This window comes from Coregonus lavaretus (assembly GCF_964263955.1).
Source record: "Coregonus lavaretus genome assembly, chromosome: 17".
In the NCBI taxonomy this organism is placed as follows: Eukaryota; Metazoa; Chordata; class Actinopteri; order Salmoniformes; family Salmonidae; genus Coregonus; species Coregonus lavaretus.
The window spans coordinates 2,710,313-2,729,510 of record NC_140004.1 but is presented as its reverse complement, the minus strand read 5'-3'; the positions used below and the strand labels follow the sequence as shown (position 1 = coordinate 2,729,510).

The 19,198-nt window shown below is 42.1% G+C and overlaps 1 protein-coding gene across 1 annotated transcript in view; it reads left to right on the top strand.

Annotated features, from left to right (window-relative positions):
- Positions 1–2,041: 2,041 nt before the first annotated feature.
- Positions 2,042–19,198, top strand: part of LOC311144279 (netrin receptor UNC5C-like) — a gene marked incomplete at its 3' end in the record, with an annotated part of 327,628 nt that continues 310,471 nt past the window's right edge. Inside the window, exon 1 of the mRNA XM_084180292.1 lies at positions 2,042–2,240. Coding sequence (XP_084036418.1) covers positions 2,138–2,240 — 103 coding nt within the window. The 5' untranslated portion in view covers positions 2,042–2,137. The remainder of the gene's footprint in view (positions 2,241–19,198) is intronic.

Here is a 19,198-nt window from a genome sequence, read left to right as displayed (position 1 = left end):
ACAACACACTCTAGGTGGCAGTATGCACCCTTTCAGTTTGTTTGCCAACTCATAGAAGTAGTAGAAGAAGAAAATCGACTATTTCAAAATGGAGATGGCCTCAATGGCGCTGCCCATGCTTTCACCGATGCCATAATGGGTCAGATACAATGATGCAATGTCTATCATAAGCGCGTAAGCGACCACTTAGGGCCCTGCAGCAGATTTACTTTTAGTCTTAGTTTTAGTCTTAAAATACCTTTTAGCCTTAGTCACATTTGAGTCACTTCATTCTTTGTTAGTTTTAGTTATTATCAGTCGACTAAAACTCTGGGCAATTATAGCCTAGTTTTAGTCACAGCCATTTTAGTCACATAATAGTCAGTGCATTTTTTCTATTAAATACTGAATATTTAGGCTACCTCTAACTTCCATCATGTGCACATTCAGATAACATTGTCCAACTAGGTCTACTATCCCCTCTTAAACCTTAGCTGGCAACATTGATATTGTAACAGATTGTAACCAATGCCAGCCATAATTAACCCTATAGGCTATAAAGCATTGGCTACAGGTTAAACAAACAGCTCAGATTTTCTCCCCATCATAACTGTCAAGGGGGTAAATAACAGTGGTTTTCTTGAAAAAGGGAGAAATTGAGCTTGACAAAAATGCCAGAACTATTACTGTACTTCTAATATTCAACCAATAGCATTTGTTTTTCCCTTAAGAAAAAAGCAATTGCAACTCGGCGCGAGAGTGGCAACACAGATTAATGCATAACAGCACACATGGGAAAATAGAGCTTCTGATGTCATCAAAGCAAAAAGAGCCTACATGAAAGTAAGAGAGAGAGTAAACATTGTTGCTGGTTGAGTTTAGTTACAAATCAAGTGTCCTGGCTTCGCATCAGTTCAGAAGATTGACAAGTGACTGAAGTGACCACCTTTGAGCTGTGTGGGAGAGCCGGGCAGATCAGCTCAATCAGACCGAGCAACTGAAAGATGTCAATTCTGCCAATGAGAGGATTGCATGAAATATTCTACATGTATGCATGCTTCAGATTGGACAAAACAGATGAAAAGGAGCTTCATGTCAAATAAATGTTCATTAGACTCACGTGGAATTCTTGTTTCGTCAAATTTGTGTATACTAAAATGAAAAGTAATTTGTAATAGCTATTGTTTTTTCCCATCTCGTTATCGGCATAGTTTTAGTCAGTAATAATGGGTTATTGACAAGTATTTTTCGTCATAGTTATTGTTGACGAAATTAACACTGCCATGTCAGCTAAAATGTTTTAGATTGTTAAGTTAGTCTAGTCAGCTATCTAAACTTGAACTTGTAGTAATCATGGTCGAACTACCGATCGGACACGCAGGCACGTGCCCAGGAGCACTGACCTCCATGGGGCCCCCATTGATTTTGTTAGTCACTCTTACTCAGATGTCAAATTAACATGGCATAAGTCATGGCAAAAAATTGTAGAATAGCAGGAAACTGAATAAAAAATGTTATACCCGACCTATGGCAAAAAAAAATCTCTCTGCCGTCAATCAATCAATCAATGAAATGTATAAAGCCCTTTTTACATCAGCAGATGTCACAAAGTGCTATACAGAAACGCAGCCTAAAACCCCAAACAGCAAGCAATGCAGATGTAGAAACACGGGACCCCCAACAACATTTTGCTTAGGGCCTCCAAAAGGATAGAGCCAGCCCTGTCTATGGGGGCAGACATCGGTAGGAACTAGATTGGCCACAGAAACGTGACTACAGCAGGGATTCCACACTGTCTCCAGAGCGAGCAATAGAATGCATGTGATGAACAGAGTTGAAGTTGGATAGTGGTGAACTATAGGATGATACAGCCATGGACGCAACACTTCTACTGAGATCGAAACATGAACTGCACACTGAGAAGCTCATCCATGTAGCTTGCTGTATAGCAAATGCCTAATAACAAACCTATAGACATAACTGACTTTTGTCCCTTAGGTTTTCTCCCTCTATTCTAAAGGGGAGAGTTAAGGGTAGCATTTTGATAGCTAGAGGGCTCGTTATTATAACGGACAACAACCACTTCGACTGCATCTGGACCACAGCTGGTATTTCACAAACAGTGGGTTTCAAGTTGTATATTTTACTCGGGTGTATAATGGGGAAAAGTGGACAGTCTGCGAAAACTGGAATAGGACTCGCGGGGTACACCACACCTGGACTCGTTCTTCTGGTCCTTGTAAACATTGGAGTCTCACAAGGTAAGAGATCACCGCCCGTTCCTGTCCATTCAAATTAATTACACCTCAATCACACCTACAGACAGCTTGACAGAAATGGTATGCAGCATCATCTGGATATGTGTGCAACACAAGTTGAACCTTCTGCTACCATTTCTGTCAAGCTGTCTATGCATACAATTAGATGCATACGTTTGATAAATCCAACGGATGCACCACACAGAACGTACTGCAACTGCCTCTGCAACGCACTGTTGCAAGGCAAACGCAGCGTTCCATTGGAAATTATTGTACTTCTGGTGTACCAAAACGTAAAAACCCTTTCGGTGTGATCGAGGCTACCGTATTGACAGTAGCAGCGATTTGAGATATTAATGCTCATTCGGCATGAATTGTCGGATCCTATATTAGGCTATACAGCCATTATCACCGCTGCATACGATTTTTTTGCACACCATGTAACACAATTGAAGTCCCCGAGGGAAATAAATATAGCGTGCAACTCCAGACTTGAAAGAACAAACATTGTAGCCTGAGGTAGGATCGCGCACTTGCAGGTCAATGATGAATTCTAAAAAAAGCCAGTGATGCTCATGAATTCTAAACCTATTTATTTTCTAAGCAAGGATATAATTTTCTATCAGGTTTTTCTTGTAATAGAGTTAAATTGTAATGTGCTGTGCCTACACCTACGTGCGTAGGAAATATGAGAAGCTTCTGAAGAAAGCTGCGTGTTTACTACTCATTATGATGATGAGCCAATCTTAGCCTATTTAATCTGATGTGATTGCCTATACGTTATAGCAGCATGTCATTGGTCTATTTTACAATAAGCTGTGTTGGTATTTTTTGAAGAAGATATGATTACAATTAGTCACATAAACATTTGACAGACAAGTTTGGACTGAACTTTTCCGAAATCTACTAGGGAGGAATCGATGCCACCTATCAATTCAAAACCCAAGTAATATAGGCTAAATATGCATATTTTTCAATTCTACATGACACAATTCAACATTTTATGTGAGCATATGGTGAATAAGCTATTTAATACATTTTATGACAGTTTGCTTTTCTTGAAAATGGGAACCATGACAAATGTGACCCTTCAGCAATAATAATAACCTAATAGTAATAGCCCAATAATAATAATAATAATGATAATAATAATAATAATAATAATAATAATAATAATAATAATAATAATAGCAACTGGTGATCAAAATCAATTCAGTAACCAATACATTTCAAGTCAGAATGATTCAAAATGAGTTAACATGTTTAAAAAGTTGCCTGGCGTAATTAAACACAAAGTTTTCTGAAGAATCTTGCAAATGTGGCACTTGCACAATAGGCATACATGTCACTGCACAACAGTCATTGCTGCCAACTTTAAATTTTTTCAATTTAGCCTACTCCAAAGTATGATAACTTTTGAGTTGCCAATATGTATATACTACTACTACTATCATTATTACTACTACTACTACTACTACTACTACTACTACTACTACTACTGCTACTACTACTACTACTACTACTAATAATAATAATAATAATAATAATAATAATTATTATTATTATTTTTATTATTATTACAACAATAATGAAATAATACTTTGTGTGGTCTAAATTGATATTCATGTGACTGTTACAGATTATTACCTTGTCCTATTATCTGTACAGTTTGAGTCTAACTCAACTTTCAAGTGCAGTAGGCTATTTATTATTTGTTTTACTTTAATAGACAAGAGCCGTGAAAATAAATCAGTTCACAAAATGTAATTATTTTTTCAATTAAATTAAAATAAGCTTATTCAGTGGCATTCTGTATTATAGTATTTATTTGATAAATGATGTGTCATGTAGCGTAGTTGTTGCTGCTTTGTATTGCTGTCCAGTGTCTTTCTATCCCCATTGGACAGCATTTCTAACATCCGTGGCCTAAGTTTCGAGAAACACTATTTGATATTATGTGTTGTAAAACAGTATTTTTCAGAGCAGACTACCAAATCTTTCTTCTGGTGGCAGCCATCACCTATGAGTATTCTCTTCACTAGCTACAAATCTCAAAAGATGCCTTGAATTATTTATTGTATTCCTCTTTTGTTTATGGGGCATTGCTTTAACTTCAATTTAAAAAAGTCACTTCATGCTAATCCTTCCATAAAACAACTTTCACCATGCTTGATATGTCTGAAGTCACATTAATAGTTGTGTTATTGAACCAGGACACTAACAAATAGGTTTGCCAAACATCTGCAAGTTGGCTTGTGTACAGAACATTCGGAAAGTATTCAGACCCCTTGACTTTTTTCACATTTTGTTACGTTACAGCCTTATTCTAAAATATATTGAATCGTTTTTTCCCCTCATCCATCTACACACAATGCCCCATAATGACAAAGCAAAAACAGGTTTTTAGAAATTTGTGCAACTTTATAAAAAAAAAAACCTGCATTATTACATTTATATAAGTTTTCATACCCTTTACTCAGTACTTTTTCGAAGCACCTTTGGCAGCGATTACAGCCTTGAGTCTTCTTGGGTGTGACGCTACAAGCTTGGCACACCTGTATTTGGGGAGTTTCTCCCATTCTTCTCTACAGATCCTCTCAAGCTCTGTCAGGTTGGATGGGGAGCGTCGCTACACAGCTATTTTCAGGTCTCTCCAGAGATGTTCGATCGGGTTCAAGTCCGGGCTCTGGCTGGGCCACTCAAGGACATTCAAAGACTTGTCCTGAAGTCACTCCTGTGTTGTCTTGGCTGTGTGCTTAGGGTCGTTGTCCTATTGGAAGATGAACCTTCGCCCCAGTCTGAGGTCCTGAGCGCTCTGGAGCAGGTTTTCATCAAGGATCTCTCTGTGCTTTGCTCCGTTCATCTTACCCTCGATCCTGACTAGTCTCCCAGTCCCTGCCGCTGAAAAATATTCCCACAGCATGATGCTGCCACCACCATGCTTCACCGTAGGGACGGTGCCAGGTTTCCTCCAGACGTGACGCTTGGCATTCAGGCCAAAGAGTTCAATTTTGGTTTCATCACATGGTTTCTCATGGTCTGAGAGTCTTTAGGTGCCTTTTGGCAAACTCCAAGCAGGCTGTCATGTGCCTTTTACTGAGGAGTGGCTTCCGTCTGGCCACTCTACAATAAAGGCCTGATTGGTGGAGTGCTGCAGAGATGGTTGTCCTTTTGGAAGGTTCTCCCATCTCCACAGAGGAACTCTAGAGCTCTGTCAGAGTGACCATCGGGTTCTTGGTCCCCTCCCTGACCAAGGCCCTTCTCCCCCGATTGCTCAGTTTGGCTAGAAGAGTCTTGGTGGTTCCAAACTTCTTCCATTTAAGAATGATGGAGGCCACTGTGTTCTTTAGGACCTTAAATGCTGCTGACATTTTTTGGTACCCTTCCCCAGATCTGTGCCTCGACACAATCCTGTCTCGGAGCTCTACGGACAATTCCTTCGACCTCATGGCTTGGTTTTTGCTCTGACATGCACTGTCAGCCGTGGGACCTTATATAGAGAGGTGTGTAACTTTCCAAATAATTTCCAATCAATTGAATTTACCACAGGTGGACTCCAATCAAGTTGTAGAAACATCTAAAGGATGGTCAATGGTAACAGGATGTAATGGAGCTCAATTTCGAGTGTGGGTGTGAATACTTATGTAAATAAGGTAATTTTTTTTGTGGCAAAAATACCAAACATCTTTTCGCTTTGTCATTATGGGGTATTATGTGTAGATTGATGAGGGGGAAAAAATTATGAATCAATTTTAGAATAAGGCTGTAATGTAACAAAATGTGGAAAAAGTCAAGGGGTCTGAATACTTTCCGAATGCACTGTGCATAATTGGGTCAGATCAGTACTGTGTAGTCGTGGTCATTAAAAAACAGAGACGCATAGGACGACTTTGTCAGTGGAATGTTATTTAAGTATGTATTCGGAGTAAGTGGCAGCCGTCTCCTCGCCACATTGAGACAGGGTGTAAAACCCCTTGTCCTATTAAAAAGCCATTAGCTAAACCCACACTCAATAATGGCTGATTGTGTATCAAACAAACACAGTCTTAAAAACCCTCCCTCAATGACATGCTGACGGTGTGAATTCCAGACCTGGCAGGTGGTAGGGCTTCTGCTCACTTCTGTAGCAGCATGCTGCACCCAGCCAAGGTTACACAATATCATATTTTAAAAGTAATCATAAGAGTATGAAACTGATGGTGGGAAGCTGCTTAGGCAGGTGAGGCCCGCTAGAGTCTGGCACCGCCATCCGAAATCTCTGTCAGCCATTACGGACGGTCCCAGAGTGCCCGGTTGCCAACTGTGGGTAACGCCGGGGACAGCTGTATCTTGTCTGCTCCGGATGGTTCTCTGTGATTTGCTGTGGATAGCCAGCCAACGCCTGCTTTTTACAGCTTCACTGAGCCTGAGCTGCCACTGAGCTCTCTGGGTGTTCTCAGCTTTGATCCATCTTGGACTTGATCGGTCTTATTTAGCAAAATTTGAACTGGTGTTTTTACATTGGATAAAAGCATAGACACAGACCTACAAAATGGTATATCATACACTGCATTTAAGGGAACAATGGGAAAGTAATTCTGCTTTGAAAGTTGATGAAATTGTAATCTCACTTTTGAGAAAATGGCCATTGAATGTTTTGGTACCTACTGAAGAGCTCTTCTTTGTCTACACCCATTCAGCATCGTTCACACCCTCTTAAGCTTTAGCCCCACCCATATTGTTTCGCTCTCGGAGAGTTCAGAGCGCACACTTGACGCTCTGGCCGATGAGTAGGGTTGATCCGAGCGTTCTGAGCTCACAATGGCAGTCAAGCACCCAAGCTAACTGTCAGTCATTCTGAATGCAAGTTGCGGGTGAATAAAAATTCTGAAAATTGCGTATCCCCCCTTTGGCTGGATTCCAATAGGAATTACACATCACTTTGCAAGCCATCATAATGCGACTTGTAGGCCTGAAAACTATGAGTTTCAGGCCACTGTATTAGGGTTAAACTATGCCCTCAAATTAAGGCCTTATTAGATACTTGTTGAATTGTGTGAAATCATTTATTTTTAATAATACTATATTTGCTTACTCTCAGTGTTGATTTAACACTGGATAATTTGCTGTGGCACACTTGTTTCGCCAAACACTTGACCTCCCCGCTTGTTCATAGTCAGATTTTCCTTCCTTACCTCCTTCCAGTCTCTCCCATTCTCTCTCTCTCTGTGTGCACATGGTGATATATTCAGATGAATTAAACTGCGGTTAAACAGTGGAGTTATTGTTGTGCCTGAAAAAGCTGGGAGCAGTGGGACATAGAGTCACTGCACTGTTGTGTGCTGGGCCTCACATTTAGCATTTTAGTCATTTAGCAGACGCTCTTATCCAGAGCGACTTACAGGAGTAATTAGGGTTAAGTGCCTTGCTCAAGGGCACATTGACAGATTTTTCACCTAGTCGGCTCGGGGATTAGAACCAGCGACCTTTCAGTTACCAGCACAACGCTCTTAACCACTAAGCCACCTGCTGCCTCACATGCCAATGAAACAGTAGGCCCATAACTCAGCCTGGCCATGCCTGAGCTACGGCCTCACAGAAAGCTAGCTGTGGCTTTAGGCTTTAAGCTGCATTGTGCTTCAGGCAAGCTGGGCTTCACGGGAGGCTCTGCACCATCTTGCATTCTTAATGTGAGTTCTCCCTCCCTCTTTCTCACGTACACTGTAAATCACAATGTGCTGTCATTACTCAAAACTTTTGAGGAAACCCTTTATAATTAATATATCTGAGTACAGTTACTTAAAGTGATTTTGTAGTCATTACTCAAACCGATATAGTCACTGTGACCATGTAGGGGGGTCAAGATTTGAGTTGTATCAGCATGAACATTTTGAGTAATGACCCCATTAAGCCACACCTCCAAAATAATTTCCCAGTGTGCCTTGCCTTTTCGAGTGACTTGTAGAGTTGCCACCCTATACTGTATTCATTCGTGACAGAGAAATGGTTGTTGAATTCATTAATTTACAGTCCTATGGCGTTCACCAAGTGAGTTCCTAGGTTGTTATTATAATTAAACTATTTTTGGCAATACATATCTCATGAGGCCTTGTTTTTAGGACTACCTTTACCCTAACTCAGCGGCCTGAAATTAGTGGTTTACAGGCCACATCAGGCCTGCAAGTAGGGTTGGAAAGTGATGTGCAATTCCTATTGGAATCCAGCAAGAGTTAAGATATCCAGGAGTTGAAATTCTATTAATACGCAACCTGCATTCACAGTGACTGCCAGGGTTAGGAACAGTGTGAGGAGACTACCTAAGCCATTTAAACTGGAACAACCATTTCAGTAATGGGTGCAAAAAAAATCTATCTAAATGATTGTATTAGTTTAGAAAATGTTATGTTATTATCTTTGTGTAGCATAAGATTAATCAGTCAATCACTTAATGTACATGCAAAAACACACCTATTAAAAACAATTAAAAACATCAACCTGCAGTAGGAGCATTAATTGAGTTGATGTGACTAATCATTTAGTTTTGAGTCAGTACCACATAAACATTTCAAGTAATAATGACTTTTCATTTACTTTAAGTTCAACCTACTAGAAGTATTCGAGTTAAAAATGCTTTTGAGTTTACAGTGTATGGCACAACCAAACCAGTGAAACTGGTAGCCCAGAACAACCATGCCACCCATGGAATCAAACAGATTTAATTTGTTATGTTAATTTTTGTGTTAACACAGAAACCTCTCACCCTGCCCTGGGTATAGCCAGATCCAACCATACCTGCATACAGTACACCTCTGAGACTGGAGCCTACAGAACTGTACATCCAAGTCCTGTACTGTACTGTGTCCTCAGCAATTGGCTTCAATCTGTCGACACAGGGCGGGGAGAGAGGGAGAGAGTCTAACCAACAGCTGCAGAAAAGACAACAAAACTTCCCAAGATGCTCAGCTGGTAGGGCTTCCACCATCTGGAGGCCCAGCAGGCAGGCAGGCAGGCAGGTAGACTGATAGACAGACAGGCAGACAGACAGACAGACAGACAGGCAGGGCTAGCGCTAGCCAGTAGGAAAAAAGGGATCAGACGGGCCCATTTTTAACTCGCTGAACTGTGGACAATGCAGGGCCAGGAGTCGCTCTAGTCACTCCATTTAAGACTGCCGTCTCAAGGGGAAGCATACAGCGGCAGATGGGTGTTTGGGCCAGGGAAAGAAGTGGGCTGCTGAAGTGGGCTCTTAGTCACTCTGAATGTGTAATTCTGCCGGGAATACAAAAAGGAGAATTGTGACGAGGGGGCCACGGGTGCTTTTGTTTCCCACGGGTTTATTGTCTGTTATTGTCCTCTTGGGAGTAAAATGAATAAATACGTAGGGGAAGGTGTTTTTCTTGTGTTGAATTTGAGATTCACGCTACTTTCAGGCAGACAAAGCTTGAGTGTGAAGCGGTGAAAGCTTCTGATAATGTGCACAGAGGATTGGGAGAAGCAGAGGAGTGTTCCTACCTTGTGAGCTGGCAGATCACTGTGTAGGAGCCGGCTGAAGGATTAGGCTGGATTTTCCTCCACATCTTTCTTTGTCCCTTCCCTCTCTCTTCTCAACAGTTACTCTTTTTCTGGTCTCTCTCTGCGAAGGATGCATGGTAATCTTCAGGGTTGATCAGTCAGGCGGCATATGTAACATTTGAGACTATAATGGCTGTAAGCATTGCTGTGACTTTTTACCTCCTCGGCTTACATTTGATCCCCTAAAAGATTGTAACCGCCGAGAAATCACACAAAGTAGGGGTATGTGCATAATGAGTGCATTGTAACGCTCCGAAAAAGAGAAGGGATTTTCAGCTTGTGCCATAAAAAGGGTCAGCTGCCGCTGTAGACATGATACAATACAGTACATCCCAAAGTCCGTGAAAAACAAGTTCACGAAACACACACACACACACACACACAGGTGCAATAAGGGCACAGTTGCAGAGGAGGACTTTGACTATGACAATAAATTCAATACACACTACATATACAAAAGTATGTGGACACTCCTTCAAATTAGTGGATTTGACTATTTCAACCACACCCGTTGCCGACAGGTGTATAAAATCGAGCACAAGACAAACAGTGGCAGTAGAATGGCCGTACTGAAGAGCTCAGTGACTTTCAACATAGCACTGTCATAGGATGCCACCTTTCCAACAAGTCAGTTCATCAAATTTCTGCCCTGCTAGAGCTGCCCCGGTCAACTGTAAGTGCTGTTATTGAGACGTGGAAATGTCTAGGAGCAACAACAGCTCAGCCGCGAAGTGGTACGCCACACAAGCTCACAGAATGGGACTGGAGTGCTGAAGCGCGCAGCACGTAAAAATCGTCTATCCTCGGTTGCAACACTCACTACCGAGTTCCAAACTGCCTCTGGAAGCAACGCCAGCACAAGAACTGTTCGTCGGGAGCGTCATGAAATGGGTTTCCATGGGTGAGCAGCCGCACACAAGCCTAAGATCACCATGCACAATGTCAAGCATCGGCTGGAGTGTTGTAAAGCTCGCCGCCATTGGACTCTGGAGCAGTGGAAACGTGTTCTCTGGAGTGATGAATCACGCTTCACCATCTGGTAGTCCCACCATGGACAAATCTGGGTTTGGCGGATGCCAGGAGAACTCTAACTGCCCGAATGCATAGTGCCAGCTGTAAAGATTGGTGGATAAATAATGGTCTGGGGCTGTTTTTCATGGTCGGGCTAGGCCCCTTAGTTCCAGTGAAGGGAAATCTTAACGCTACACAGGCAATGACATTCTAGACGATTCTGTGCTTCCAACATTGTGGCATCAGTTTGGGGAAGGCCCTTTCCTGTTTCAGCATGACAATGCCCCCGTGCACAAAGCGAGGTCCATACAGAAATGGTTTGTCGAGATTGATGTGGAAGAACTTGACAGACCTGCACAGAGCCCTGACCTTAACCCCATCGAACACCTTTGGGATGAATTGGAAATCCGACTGCGAGTAGGTCTAATCGCACAACATCAGCGCCCGACCTCACTAATGCTCTTGTGGCTGAATGGAAGCAAGTCCCCGCAGCAATTTTCCAACATCTAGTTGAAAGCCTTCCCAGAAGAGTGGAGGCTGTTATGGCAGCAAAGGGGGGGACCAACTCCATATAATGCCCATGATTTTGCAATGAGATGTTTGACGAGCAGGTGTCCACATACTTAAGCTCATGTAGTGTATTTTGCTGGTGACATCATTTTGTGTACAAGCAATTTGCGTTGATTCAATGAAGGCGGTATTCTCAGTGATAATGAATATGAATAGGACTTTGCTGAGGCTGCATGTTTCCATATTCACTCACTGTTTAACATAGATGGTGCCAGATGAAGATATACATTGTTATTTCCAGTATTATCCAGAGAGGCAGTGGTGGCTTTTTTCGACGAGTGCAGGTAGCTAGGGCTTTGAGAGGCAGAATAACTCTCTCCTGAAGATAGTCGCTACTAACTGCAATCTTTTTAGTCTCCACCAAAAATGAAAGAGAGCGAGCGAGAGAGACTGTAGGTTGGTAATTAATCACAGACTGTCAACCTCCAAACTACAGCGGCAGCATCGCTGTGCAACTTCTACTTTATTAGCAGTCCATTAGCTGAGCTAGGCACAAGTACCGACACTTCACTGGCATTCCACAGGCCCAAGTGGATGACCTCTGTCAGCGCAAGAGATACCTACAGGCCATAAAGCACAAGGATAAAGGACACCACTCACATTTGTATGCTACTGGAAACACAGGGGAAGAAAAGGTCTGTTGTTTCTTTGTGTTGGCCTCTCATCCGTCAGTAACGATGTAGCAGTAGAAAGAACAGTAGCTCAAGGTGTGAGTCAAGTCACAAGTGTTTTCTGTAGTGCAGGATTGCTTCTGTGTGTTTGTGTGTACGTACGTGTGTATGTGTGTGTCTGTCAATGCTGATTTAATTTGATCGCATATCGAAGATGACTGTAACAATAGTGGCTGGATGGGGGAGGAGGAGGTGAGGAAAGAAAGGGTTTTAGGAACCTTTACTTTTCATCTCCTTAGGTAGGTTAACATGGCTACTTTGAACTCATTTAGCACAAACCCATCTAGACAATATTCTCATCTAATATTGGGCAGTGGATTCATCTTGGCCATATGTCTGAGATAACCTTATTTTCAAATGGTGCTTTTCTTTGCCGTTCACAGAACTTGGTTATACAACCATTCTTTACGGACATCACATCTCCACTTTGATATTCTTTTGAGAGGAAATTCTCCAACTTGTGTCCCAAAATATATATTTTTCCTCTACAAAATGTTTTATCCGTGTATAAAAGAAGACAGTATCAAAGACCTTAAAACTTTAATGCAGTGACCTCAATGAACCGACAAACTTTGTGCAGGCGTTTATTTCTCCCATCGTTTGTTTAATTGATTCTCTCCTACACACGTGCTAGATATACAGTGCATTCGGAAAGTATTCAGATCCCTTGACTTTTTCTACATTTTGTTACAATACTGCCTCGTTCTAAAATGGATTAAACAGTTTTTTCCACTCATCAATCTACACACAATACCCCATGATGACAAAGCAAAAACAGGTTTTTAGAAATGTTTGCACATTTATAAAAAATTTACAAATGTAAAATCACATTTACATAAGTATTCAGACCCTTTACGCAGTACTTTGTTGAAGCACATTTGGCAGCGATTACAGCCTCAAGTCTTCTTGGGTATGACGTTACAAGCGTGGCACACCTGTATTTGGGGAGTTTCTCCCATTCTTCTCTGCAGATCCTCTCAAGCTCTGTCAGGTTGGATGGGGAGCGTTGCTGCACAGCTATTTTAACGTCGCTCCAGAGATGTTAGATCGGGTTCAAGTCCGGGCTCTGGCTGGGCCACTCAAGGACATTCAGAGACTTGTCCCGAAGCCACTCCTGCGTTGTCTTGGCTGTGTGCTTCGGGTCGTTGTCCTGTTGGAAGATGAACCTTCGCCCCAGTCTGAGGTCATGAGCGCTCTGGAGCAGGTTTTCATCAAGGATATCTCTGTACTTTGCTCCGTTCATCTTTCCCTCGATCCTGACTAGTCTCCCAGTCCCTGCTACTGAAAAACATCCCCACAGCATGATGCTGCCACCACCATGCTTCACGGTAGGGATGGTGCCAGGTTTCCTCCAGACGTTACGCTTGGCATTCAGGCCAAAGAGTCCAATCTTGGTTTCATGAGACCAGATAATCTTGTTTCTCATGGTCTGTGAGTCCTTTAGGTGCCTTTTGGCAAACTCCAAGCTGGCTGTCATGTGCTTTTTACTGAGAAGTGGCTTCCATCTGGCCACTCTACCGTAAAGGCCTGATTGGTGGAGTGCTGCAGAGATGGTTGTCCTTCTGGAAGGATCTCCCATCTCCATGGAGGAACTCTGGAACTCTGGAACTCTGTCAGAGTGACCATCGGGTTCTTGGTCCCCACCCTGACCAAGGCCCTTCTCCCCCGATTGCACAGTTTGGCTGGGCGGCCAGCTGTAGGAAGAGTCTTGGTGGTTACAAACTTCTTCCATTTAAGAATGATGGAGGCCACTGTGTTCTTGGGGACCTTCAATGCTGCAGAAATGTTTTGGTACCCTTCCCCAGATCTGTGCCTCGACACAATCCTCTCTCGGAGCTCCAACGGCAATTCCTTCGACCTCATGGCTTGCTTTTTGCTCTGACATGCACTGTCAATTGTGGGACCTTATATAGACAGGCGTGTGCCTTTTCAAATCATGTCCAATCAATTTAATTTACCACAGGTGGACTCCAATCAAGTTGTAGAAACATCTCAAGGATGATCAATGGAAAGAGGATGCACCTGAGCTCGATTTCGAGTCTCATAGCAAAGGGTCTAAATACTTATGTAAATAAGGTATATCTGTTTATTATTTTTAAAACATTTGCAAAACATTTCTTTAAACCTGTTTTCACTTTATCATTAACGGGTATTGTGAGTAGATTGATGAGGAATTTTTATTTATTTAATCAAGTGTAGAATAAGGATGTAACGTAACAAAATGTGGAAAAAGGGAAGGGGTCTGAATACTTTCCGAATGCACAGTAAATTCCCTGTGCTGCACTGTGTTGTGCACAGCCACGGCAGCTTTAGGATGCATCCCAAATGACACCCTATTCCCTACATAGTGCACTACTTATGGATCCTAGTCATAGTACAACCTATTCTCTATGGGTCCTGGTCAAAAGTAGTGCACTATAGAGGCAATAGGGTGCCATTTGGGACGAAGCTGTAGTCTCTTACAGCTTTATTGATATTTATAGGCACCTCTTGCTCTGACCTCAGATCAGATGTGCAATGGAATCTGTTGCCATGCCTCGCTGTGTGCCGATGTGGATGTTGGTCGCCTGTCGAGTGGAGATTTTACACCTCACCTCTGGAGACTTCACGTATAGCCTCTGCACCCTCGCAAACACAAATAATCCTCCCTCTTTCCTTCTTGATATTTCACATTTTCTACAGTGTTGCTTCGGCAAGGGCTTAGCAAGCCCACTGTTATATGCATTACCTCATTGCTCACCTGCATACCTCATGCTATCGTTTTACATGGACAATTGATTGCAACTGACTCATTATCTATTGCAAATTGTATGATTTCTGGATGCCTTTGTATCTCTACAAAGTCCCAAAATGCTAATTCAGTGCAACTATGTGCTATTATCACACACAAACGTTTGTAACCAGAGATTCTTATCAAAGATAAACTAATGGACAATACAACCTGCTGGGTTCACTGTTGCCATGCACACAATTTCATTCCCAACAAAGGGTTAAGGATTACACAACCCTCACAGAGAAGGAAGGGTGTTGTTTATTTTAGAACCAGAGTCGCTTCACCCCATTGTCTTTAAAGGACTATCTCCTAAACAGTTGACGACTGGTACAGTAACGGTTAACGGTTGATCAGGAGCCACTGAAATAAGGGTCTTCCCCCCTGGACTTCAGGAAGTGATGGGGAATTCCAGCAGCTAGGATTCCAGCAGCTAGGAGCCGAGCCAACATGATGCTGATTGAACATAAGGACACGCATTGATATCATGAGCGACCAGATTGGCTAGATAGACATTGAACACCAACTCCCATGAAGTGAAGCCAGGCCTCACTCCCATGCCCTATCTGCCATTACTCTCTAATCAAGGACTGATTTAGACCTGGGACACCAGGTGGGTGAAATTAATGATAAGGTACAAAAAATAAAAGTTTGTACTCTGGACCTCCAGGCTCAAATTTGAATACACCTGATTTAACGGATGCAATGGATGTAGTTTTCTGTTTCCATTTTATTTAACTGATAAAGCCGTACCTACATAACTACTGTAGTTATTGTCATCTTAGCATTCTTGTCACAGTTTTTAAATCTGAGATACAGCAAAAAGCCTATTTACCATAATGTTTTATTTATTTATTTGCTTTTACTGTTGTTTGTGTATGTTACATTCCATAGTTGTCAACCAATGACCTTATTCATGTAGTCGGAAACAACTCTTTAGAAGCCAGACGGGAGGAGAGAGAAAGACAGTGTCATAACTGGGTTATTGTACCACATGAAAAGGTCATGAATAGCCGTCTGTCTTACTATGGAAGCATGAGGTCAATGTCATCCTCGTTTTCCCCTCACGGTGTTCCTTCCTCCTCCCAAGAACAACAGGTGAAAGATAACGAGGTGTCCTTCCTGCTCTTTATGGCATTTTAAACAAGGCCAGTTTATTTTCAGAGATTTACAGAGGATTTGCCCCTGTGCTCTGATTTGTATTGAGAGAGAGAGAGAGAGAGAGAGAGAGAGAGAGAGAGAGAGAGAGACTCCAGTAATTAGCCTAGGCTGTTTAGGGGCAGAGCCTCTTCGTTTGGAAGGGGTCATTCAGAGGAGCCATTATCCCACCTGTTGAAGAAGTGCCTCTTGCTCTGTAACACAGGAAGTGATGCTGAGCGCAGCCCTGTTATTACCAGCAGCAGGTGCCCACTGTGGAATGTACCATCCACGTTTTTGAAGATGAACAAAAAAATCTTGCTGTGGGAAAAGAGTCTGAGGAGTCTGAGGAGTGTTCAGGTCGGATCTGAAGAAAAGCTCTCTCCCTTCCTGTGGGGAAGAGGGGATTTGGACTTTGAACAAGAGAGGGAGAAAACTTCTGCCGCATTTGATGTCCCCCCCCCCCTTACTTTGTGAAATGTCATCCACACCCAAAGAAAAGTTTCAAACGACCAAAAAGTAACCCAGACCCATCACCACAGAGGTGTCGGCAGCTTCAAATCCTTACTGGCATTTGTGTTTCCTCTCCAGGCTTTTTCTGACTGCCCCTCGGTCTGTGCCGTAATGAGGACTGGCTGGAACTTGGCACCTGATTAAGGGATTATGAAAAACCAACATGGGCACAAGTGTCTCAGGCAGTCTGTCAGTAAGCCTGCGAGACTAGAGCCAGGACAAACAGACCTAAGACTGTCCGCATCCAGACCCATGAGAACAGTACACTTTTAGAAAAAAAGGTACTAAGTAAAACCATATAGGGTTCTTCGGTTTGTTTCCGTAGGGGAACCCTTTTTGGTGCTAAGTAGAACCCTTTGCAGAGGGTTCTGCCTAGAACCCTTCATGTAGGGTTCTTCATAGAACTCCCTGTATATGGTTCTACCTAGAACCCTCTATGAAGTGTTCTTCCTACAATCCTCTATGAACGGTCTTCTATGAACGGTTCCACCAGCCTTATTAGCCTTTACAATTGTATTATTTATGACAATATGTTACATATACAGTGCCTTGAAAAAGTATTCATCCCCCTTAGCATTTTTCCTATTTTGTTGCATTACAACCTGTAATTTAAATGGATTTTTATGTGGATTTCATGTAATGGACATACACAAAATAGTCCAAATTGGTGAAGTGAAATGAAAAAAATTACTTGTTTCAAACAATTCTAAAAAATAAATTACGGAAAAGTGGTGCGTGCATAAACTGGTCAGAATTGAAGGAATTATGGAATGGCGCTAAATACAGGCAAATTCGTGAGGGAAACCTGTTTCAGTCTTCCAGAGATTTGAGACATGGACGGAGGTTCACCTTCCAGCAGGACAATGACCCTAAGCATACTGCTAAAGCAACACTCGAGTGGTTTAAGGGGAAACATTTAAATGTCTTGGAATGGCCTAGTCAAAGCCCAGACCTCAATCCAATTGAGAATCTGTGGTATGACTTAAAGATTGCTGTATACTAGTGGAACCCATCCAACTTGAAGGAGCTGGAGCAGTTTTGCCTTGAAGAATGGGAAAAAATCCCAGTGGCTAGATGTGCCAAGCTTATAGAGACATACCCCAAGAGACTTTGGGGAGATTAATAGTTATGCACGCTCAAATGTTCTGTTCTTTGTCTTATTTCTTGTTTGTTTCACAATAAAACATATTTTGCATCTTCAAAGTGGTAGGCATGTTGTGTAAATCAAATGATACAAACCCCCCAAAAATCTATTTTAATTCGAAGTTGTAAGACAACAAAATAGGAAAAATGCCAAGGGGGGTGAATACTTTCGCAAGCCACTGTATCATAGGCCTTTCTTTGAGGGCCTAGTTCTACCCTTACACGGTGCTGTTAGGAAACTCCTAGTTTACAGGCCACATCAGGCCTGCAAGTCACATTATGCTGGCTTGCAGAGTGATGTTTAATTCCTATTGGAATCTAGTCAAAGTTAGGATATCCAACAAGTGGAAGTTTTTATCACCCGCAACCTGCATTCAGAATAACTGCCAGGGTAGGGAAGATTGAATACTGAGAATATCTCAATCATCTAAACTGGAACAACCATCTCAGTAACAGGTGCAATAAATTCAACTGCTAACAGATTGGATTAGTTTAGAAAAATGTATGCTATTATCTTTGTGTAGCATAAAATTAATTAATCAATATACATGCAAAAACTCAGATATTAAAACCAACAATTCTGCAATAGTGCATGCTGGAAAATATGATATACTGTTCTATGTAGAACCCTTCTTGCCTTCCAAAGAATACTTCTTGCATACCAAATAATAATCAAAGAACCCTTTCTTCCAAAAACAGTTTTTAGGATGTTAAAGGTTGTATGTAGAACCCTTTGCCTTACAAAGAACCCTTGTTTCCAAAAGGGCTTCTTCAGATCAAAACGGTACTTGGTAGAACCCTATCCCTCCGCAAATAACCCTTTTGGAACCCTTTTACTAAGAGCGTAAGCCAGAATATACAGCAAACTGACTGACTGACTGAGTGGTCTGCTCCCTTCATCTCTCTGTCATTTAGATAAGCACTCATTATTCAACTGGTGGCCTCGTTTCACATGGAAAGTGTCGCCCATTCTGCCAACACGCAACCTCATTCCTCCGAAGTGACTCAGAGTCCACCATCATTCAACACAATCCAGTTTTGATTTGGTATGAGTGTAGCTTTGAGTGGGCTGCCTACATGAAAGGGCTACCTTCAATCTCATTACCTAAAATCCCAGACTTTGAAGATCAGGATTCGATTTCATTGTGTCTCTGTACGTAGTACTGACGTAAACATTGTCCGTAATGAGTTTTCTGTGTAAACACAAGGACTCTACGGTAACACCGACAAAAGTCTTCTGAAGCGTTCCTCCATTTTCCCTTCATTATCATCAAAATAATAATAGTGATTGATACAGTTGAACAAGTGAACTAATGAATGAAACATCATAGGCCATTTTGTAAGGTGACTGAGACTCAAACCGACCTAGGCTCCTAGCTGTATTTCAACCTGAATCGAATGCTTAACCTGCTTCGCTCCAAAAACCAAAGTAAGACCTAAATGGTGCAAAGACAAAACCCTTGGTCACTCACCCCAAGACAAAAGTGCTGAGACCCAACCAGTCATTTGTCACTGGCAAATCAGTCATAGGAGATGGACTGTTTCCTACCTTTATCTCCAGATCTCGTCAAGTGGACATTTAATCTCTCAGCCTG